The sequence below is a fragment of the Chiloscyllium punctatum genome, chromosome 12, assembly GCF_047496795.1.
Source record: "Chiloscyllium punctatum isolate Juve2018m chromosome 12, sChiPun1.3, whole genome shotgun sequence".
In the NCBI taxonomy this organism is placed as follows: Eukaryota; Metazoa; Chordata; class Chondrichthyes; order Orectolobiformes; family Hemiscylliidae; genus Chiloscyllium; species Chiloscyllium punctatum.
Window position 1 is genome coordinate 63,499,471 of NC_092750.1, and position 8,288 is coordinate 63,507,758.

The 8,288-nt window shown below is 41.0% G+C and overlaps 1 protein-coding gene across 1 annotated transcript; it reads right to left on the reverse strand.

Annotated features, from left to right (window-relative positions):
- Nucleotides 1–3,369: 3,369 nt before the first annotated feature.
- Nucleotides 3,370–7,778, reverse strand: bhlhe40 (basic helix-loop-helix family, member e40). The gene is made up of 5 exons (XM_072582656.1): nucleotides 7,304–7,778; nucleotides 7,119–7,185; nucleotides 6,857–6,964; nucleotides 5,929–6,052; nucleotides 3,370–5,313 (listed from the first exon to the last, which is right to left on the reverse strand). Exons 1-5 carry the CDS (start codon nucleotides 7,378–7,380, stop codon nucleotides 4,472–4,474), a joined length of 1,218 nt encoding a protein of 405 aa, XP_072438757.1. The 5' UTR covers nucleotides 7,381–7,778; the 3' UTR covers nucleotides 3,370–4,471.
- Between the last annotated feature and the right edge of the window lie 510 nt (nucleotides 7,779–8,288).

The window sequence follows — 8,288 nt, forward strand, 5'->3', positions numbered from 1 at the left end:
TATACAGAGACAATCTTGCTTGCATAAAGACAGATTAGCCCAATCACCCAGATTATCCTGTTCATACACATCTGCCTTACTCATATTCTCAGAGATTATCCTGTTCTTACTGTGTTCACTTTCTCTCTTACACTCTGAATAGCATGTCCACACAGAGACAATTATTTTCATATACGCAGACTATTCATGCACATCGATTATCCTGTGCACACACAAATCTGATATGCTCACACAAGGAGAGATTATCCCTTTCACACAAACTTCCCTTTTCAGACACACAGAACTAACCATGTTCAGATACATAGTCTATCCTGTTCAGACATACACATATCCTGTCCAGGGGCTATCCTCATCACAAAAAGACATACGCTCTATCTTGGTCTCTCTCATACACACAATCAGAATATGCTGGTCTTCAGAATATCCTGGTCTCTCCTTCACACACAGAATATCCTGGTCGCTCCTTCTCTCTCATTCACACATACACACACAGTGACACAGACTATGCTGGTCTCTCTCATACACAAACTAAGCTGTTCTCTCTCCCTCTCTCACACAAGCACAGTATCCTGGTTTCTCTCTGTCTTACACACACACAATTTCTTCCTCTCACACGCACACACACGCTGACACATAGACGAGACTGGTCTCTCTCTCACACACACAGATGATCCATCTCTCTCACATACACACAGCCTATTATCATGTCTCTCTCTCACACACACACACACGATCTCTTTCACACATACACACAATCTATCCTGGTCTCTACATGTCTGTCTCTCACACACTATTCTGATTTTTTTTCTCACAGATTTAGAGACTACCCTGTTCACACACACACTGGCGTGTTCAAACATACAGATTATCCTGTGCCTATTCCTACAATGTGATGTGCAGATATTCAGCGGGAGTCTGTGTTTTACTATTTATACTGTACGCTTCAAGAACAATGACAAAATAAAACGCAGATTAGTGTCCAGTTCAGACTGGAATCTGTTAATCTCGAATGGCCCCGAGAGCAGTTATATAATAATCAGTGACGTGTGTGTGTGCAGGAGGAAGCTCTCCAGTTGCTAAATCGCGGGTTTGCAGTGTGGCACTGGGCGATGTCGAACCGCTGCCAAGGCACGTCTTTTCCAAGAAACCGGGCCACCTCTTTATTTAGTCAGGCTACTCATGAAGAACTTGAGCCGGAAACGTGACATTGGCGGGGCTGGGAGAGCAGGTCACGATTGGGTGAGGCTCCTCCACTGAGAAAGAATGTGGAGCCGGGGACAAGATCAGCGCTTCCCAAACTGATCCGGGGTAGTGGGCGGGTCCTGCTGCGATGCAAACACAGATAAAGCATGATCGGAGCTCTCTTTAATAAGCAGACTTTCCACGCACACGCAGAAAGCTCAGGTCGGATGCCTAATTCTTGTAGTTTCCTCTTGAATTCCTTAACTCCTCCGAACCTGCACACGGACCACGCTGACAGCCAATGTTCACAAGTCAAGCGACTGCAAACGCAACTTCCCGGTGCAAATGCAGTCAGTCAGTCACACCATCCAGCCCTCCGGTATTTGCACTGTCAGTGCTGCCAGCGGAACATGCTGAAATAGCAGGGGGCGTCCACAGTCTGAAACGAGCTTAATGTCAATAAGCAAAGGACCCATATTATATATGTGTGTGTGATGTATATATATATATATCACACACACACATTAAGAAACAGACCTACCCGACCTGTTAATCACGACTTGCCCAAGGATTTTGAATATTCAATTGGCCTTTCTCTCCACCTTCCATCTCACTCTGCTGCCAGCCTGCGATAATCCAGGCCATGATCTGAACAGCTGTCAACTGGGGATGCTTTATTGCCTGCCTGACAGTGTACTTTGTGGGACAGGCTGCTTTTGGGGGGAAAAAAAACCATCCCTCCCGCCCTTCACCTTTAAAGGACTGCTGGCTATTCTGAGGCCACCTATTCTATCACTTTTGCAGCCAGACAGCTGTCCACTGACTGAGAAAACAATAAGGAACTGCCAACTTTTAACTCAGGGTGCCAATCGCACCAGAATTACAAGCTTCAACTAAAATAATGCCAAAACTGCTGGTGGGTTCTATAGTGTAAGAAGATTCCAGATTCTATATAGTCTGCAGTAAAATTATACCTTTAAATTGTGACCCTGTATCAAGTCAGAACTCTCAACGTTAGGTTTTAATATTCTGCAGCTCATAACATGTTCCAGTTTGAATCAGTGCTTCCTGGCTGGTGGTGTGTTTGGATCAATTTTACTACATTAAAAGTAGTATATAAAAAAATAAGTTGGTAGAGCTCTTTTGGTACAATGATAGCCTCCCTACCTTTAGTCCCTACTCCAAACCCACCTGTCCCAGCAGTGCATCATAGCAAGTCTGAACAGGTTGGCTAAAAATATTTATAAATACAAGTTATTATGGCAGAGGTTATACTGTGGCAGCCTGTTGGATTGTTTTAATAAGTAGTTAAAATTCTGTAAGAGGAGTTGAATTTCTAGCTCCAGTTTCACACAATGTGAGTCACAAACCTATAAGATTTATATCTTACTGCACATGATCTGAAAAGGTTATCAAAGTTGAAGTTTCTGGCTGTTACCACTTTAAAGCGTCTTTCCTTTTTGTTTCCACCGTCTCGGTACTGAATGCAATGTGAAACCAGGACCATCCATACAACTAGATATAACTAGAAGTAAAAATGGGATACTGCGATGCTATAAACTTTATTTATATACATGTATGACGTGATATCATTTGTGAAGGTAGTGTTATTTAAAATTGGACTAGCTAGAGTGGATTGTATTGTAAATTAGCATAAAGAAAACAGATACCCTAAAGCTAAGTGCTCCATTCCAATTAGACTTTGTTTCCTCTTCAAAGTTCCTTTTTTAAACAAAAATACATGTTACCGTGGAACACTATTTTGAACAGCAGACTCAAATGGCCTAGGCCAGCTCCTAACCAAAATTCTCCAGAGGCTCGAGATTATTCAATGCTATATTATAAACTGCATTGTAATGTCCTAGCTCCCTTAAATATATACTGCTAAACTTTTAAATCCATTGTTATATTTAAAAAATGGAAAATCGGTTTATTCAAATTATGTCAGCTGGCTTTTCACAGTACATGATTATGTAATTAAACAGAAGGTGACTTCAGACGTATTAAACATTTTTCAGCTGTTTCTTAAGTATATTAGTTATTTGCCTGTTTGCTTAACGATGTACTGGTTCAGAATATATTACAAACATTGCTAAATGGACAAATATGCTGCAATTTTTTTTTACTAGTTCTTTGATTAATTGAGCAAACATAAGCTCTCACAACATCTTAATTGTACCTACACAATTCCACAGGAAAAATATTTTATTAATCATTTTTTAAACGAATAGTAACATTTATGTATAAACAAAATATGTACAATACAATATTCCATCTGCTGTAAGTTTCCAAAAATAGTCTGTTTACCTCTCCCTATACAAAACTAATCTTCATTTTTTTTTTCCAAAACATTTTACATTCAACCTTCTCATATTTTCTGCATTCCAGTATTTACACAAATAGAAGGGTTAATCAGCAGACCTATACCAGATGTCAGAACCCAAAAGGCAACATCTTTTACAAATGGCAAAAAGAAAGTTCATCATTTTTAAATCACAAGTTTTTGAAGCATTGTGCGTTAAAGAGGCTATTCAGTAGTGACTTTGGCATTCTCTAAACCTTGACCTGTCCACCATTCTAACTGAACACAAACATTTATTTGTAAATTCTCATTTCCCTCAAAGTGGCATGCTGACATATTTAAAGTAACATTTCATACATCACTCGCTCATACACAGTCACCAGTACCACTCAACATCCTCTTTAAGAGCCTGTAAGGAAAGTTTTACTACTGACTTATCAATCCTGCAAAACACAGGTATATACAGAAGCAGTTACATTTAATATTTGGTGCTTTTAGACTGGGTGGGGTCTTTTAGCAGCATATCAGTGCTATAGGAAGGGCACAAGTCAGTTCCTTGGCTATTATTACAGCAGAAAGCTTAAGCAGCATCTATAATTTCACCATTTACATTCATTTCACAGACAGTGCATTTACACTTCTGAAACTATATGAAAACTTTGGAGATTTTTTAGCTGGAAAATAAGAATGGTTAAGATAAAATGCTCTTTTAAAAAAAAATCCATTGCACTTTAAGCCATTTTATGCAAAGGCTTCACATCTGAAACAATCTGCTGTCCTTTCCTACAACCGTGAATGATTATGGTCTCGACAGCCATTTCAAACTGTTTACACGAGCTTAGGGTACAACTGTTGGAAAATGGCATCAATTCTAACTGTAAACACTAGCAATCCTGGGAGTATGCCATTTCCAAACTAGTTTTAAATTGAGATTTTGTTTTCATGTAAACACTCAAGATCAAAGATCCTCTTAGGAAAATAAATCAATCAGTCTTTGGTTTCCACACTCAAGGGTGGAACTTGTTTCAGGGCTTGGATCAGAGCAGATGTGTCCATTGTGGGGGATCCACAGACCGGTGAAGCTCCCCTATGAGGGATTAAGAGAGGGGAGAGTTTATCTGGACTCATCAGCCCAGTCAGTGCAGCTGATGTCGGTATCCCAGGGTACAAGACTGGCATCGAAGTTGGGTACCAACATTTCTCCAGCATGGGCATGTATGCAGCAGCTGCAGATGGAGGCAGCAGGTAGAAAGGCACACACAGAGGAGGTGCGTGATGCCCTAGAAAGCTGCCCACAGCCAGGTCTCCATTAGCGATCTGGACATCTTCCTCAGACAGCTCCATTCGAGCTTTCTTGACTGGGGGCTCCTCATATTCTTGTTTAATGGAGATGATTCTTTCTGCCAAAGGGTGCTTCAGCTCATTCTCTCTCCTGGGGCTCTCCAGGTCACGCTTGGAGTCACTTTTGTCAGGCTCTCCACCATAGCCACTGTCGGTGTCGGTATCACTGCCACTCTGCTCACCACTGGCTGGACAAGTCCTCTGGATTACAGGCACACAGTTTTTGCCAGGTCCTTCAGCCTCACTCAAGGGCTTGGACCTGAAGTCTCCTTCTGGGAAGCGTGTCGAGGTCTGCCCTATCCCGTTAATGCACCCCCCAGCGTGGATGTCTGCTCCCATCTTCTGAAGATGATTGATCAAGTGCGCGGGCTTCAACTCTCTCAGGTTTTCATGTTTTGCCAGGAATTGCAGCACCTCTTTGGCACACAGCTGGAAGCCAGACTGAAATATTTCATGACTTGACTCAGATGCCTTAGCTGTTTGTTCACCTGAGAAGCAAAGAAATCTGCATTAAACCAGGTGACCTACATAAAGTCCTTCCCTTAGAAATAAAAAGTCTAAACTCCAATTGCATTTCAGGGTTTTTGCAGAATTTTTCAGTGTCAATCCTCTGTGTTTGCATTCCAGGTCTATCTAGAATTCAATTTGGAGAATGCAATGGCTTCCATTTTTAGCTTGCTCACCAGAGTTTACAACTGGCAGCCAGCTTGGATTCTGGTACAGTGCACGTTAAAAGTTCCCGTCGAGCTTTATTAATAGAAGCAGATTTCTTAAACAGCCCAAAAGCTTTATAATAGCATGTTTGGGAATACTCAATGTCTGGACAGTTGAGAAAAAAGTAAAATCAGCAGCATTTCTACCACCATTTTGGACTATACCAACCCTGTCACTATGACAACAAGGTTTAAAATTAAAGGTTTGGAACCAAGAGGAGACGAGAATTTAACATGTCACAAATATGTTAATGTCATTGGACAATTTTTCATAACATTAAAATGAAACCTATAAAAGGCATAAATAAACTCAAACATCTTGCTTTTCACTTAATTTTTAAGAGGAACTAATAATGAAGAGATTGTGGTGCATTCGGAGGCTGAACTTACCAACTTGCAAACCATTCTGAAGGGCTAATATTTTCTGTTGTTGCTGTTCAATGAGGCCAGTTAATGCCTTCACATGTTTCAAGGTAAGCTCAAGTACCACAGCCTTTTCCAAGTGTCCCAAAGTCTGAAAGGAAGGTGTGTGCATTATTAACAAGAGCGTTTCACTTACAGGGGTAAATGATGTGGCATCCCACAAAAACACATTCACACACAGACTGGGAATATGCCTGTTTATTCCACACAAGATCAACTGGCACCTTCCATTTTCAGTTACAGAAATACACAAATTAAAAAAAAAAGGTGTTTGCAACTCTTGAGAAGCCCGGTAACTCAACTCACCGCATGATAACCATAAAAAAAACAATGATGTGACTACTATATAATAATTAACCATAAAAACTCCAATAACTAACTGAATTGAAACCAACCATAAAAATGCCAACTAGACAATTAATATCTAATCATTAAAAATCCCAACCTATGATGATTTTAATTCTTAAGATGTATAATAGCCGTGGGAGCTGGCTGAACAGCACATTGGTCACCTCACCTATTTGGAAATATTTCCTGCAACCATTTTACTGGAATCAATTTTCAGGTGCTCCAAAGGAACAGCACTGCAGAAACTAACTAGGAAATCCCAAGCGTGTATGTCATGCAAAAAAAATCATATTCTCTGCACCAACCCATCCCCCGCCCCCAAATTTAATCGATTTAAGATTCTAATTTCCCTGATTTTTTATTCAAAGCAAATTTTGAACTTTCCTTGTCAAACGCGTTTGGATCTTCGATTTTACTCGAAAGCAAAACAGATAGAGATAATGCTGGTTTACATAAATAACCCACCCCATTTAATAGACGGGACAGACGGCGTTTTTATTGCTTATGAACCAGTTGTGTCAAAGCACATTTAATTAGCTTCTCTCACCGTTAGTTTGAGATGTTCAGGCAGCATGTCCTTTAACTGTGCAATGCATTCATTAATCCTATCACGTCTTTTCTTTTCGATCAGCCGGTGTGGTAATTTATACGTTTCCTGAGATTTTAAAAAAACAAGAGTGGATTAGGAATTACCATGAGTGCGCGTAACTTAACAAGGGTCGTTTTGCAATGCCGCAATTAAAAACTCCATCCAGATATAAACCCAAGTCTATCACTGCCCATATACAGGAGATAAAGGGGCACGGTACCTTGCTGTCGTCACCTCTCTTTAATCCCCTCTTGGCTTTATAAACAAACATGTGAGAGAATTCCATTCTGAGGGGAGGAAAAAAAAGATTAAAACTCAGGCGGTAAATTTTCACATCTCAAAATTAAAGAACACATTCAGTTCACGATAGAACAGAACAGACACAATTAAATGTCAGAGGCATACCCTTGCATCTCGCTGTTTTCAAAAGTTGGGATTTTCGGCAGACAAGGAGGCGGCTGGCCAGCGGTGATCCTGTCCATTTCAGTAATATCGCTGCTTTGTATAGTGACTGGGGGCTTTCCTTTTCTCTGTCTGCCCAGCTCTCTCTCTCTTTCACTGTGTGTGCTGCTGACTGCGATCAGCCGGAGTTTACTGCACCACAGTAGCCTGCCTTTAATGAACGTGTGGGTGTTCAGGGCTACGTGTTCAACCGTGTGACTCCAGGCACGTCTTTCCTCTTACAGTAAAAAAAAGCTCAAGTCACATGAGACTCACGTGTACAGGAGGCTGCTCGCATCTGTATAATCTGTCTCTCCAAAACAAGACGGGGTGGGAACGACATCAGATTTAACATTGTTCTTGTGTTTTTTAAAAAAAGAAAATAAACAACTAGGACTATTCGTCAGTCTGTGGGACTGGAATGTTTATGTTTTGAAATGCATGTATCAACATTTTGCAGAGCCCCCAGAATGCGAGGCCAGGAAGTGATTGATTATCAATCGGTCACTGATGATTCCACATGCGGGTTTCTGGTCAGTACCGTGAATCGTGCAGCTTTCTGGGTATTGTCGTAAAGTCAACGGACTTTTATTTTTCAGGTCACGGTTCCCATGGAAGATGTGAAATGAAGCAAGACTGTAATTAATTCCCCCCCCACCCCCCACCCCCCACCGACAGCTCCCTCCGCCATAACATAGCTCATGAAATGTTGCAGGGAGGATAGGTTAAAAAAAAGTGTGAAACGGTTACATTGTGCATTTTTTAAAAGCTGAAAATTGCAACCATCTCACTGGAGTGAGATTGGAAATCCGACATACAGATTGCCCCTTTCTATCGATATCGCGTGATAAATATTGTCTCAGCCTTCAATCCAGTTCAAAGCTTGGGGAGGGGGCGGTGTGGGGGATATGTCCCACCGGACCTTGCAATATAAATGCATTAGGCTCAT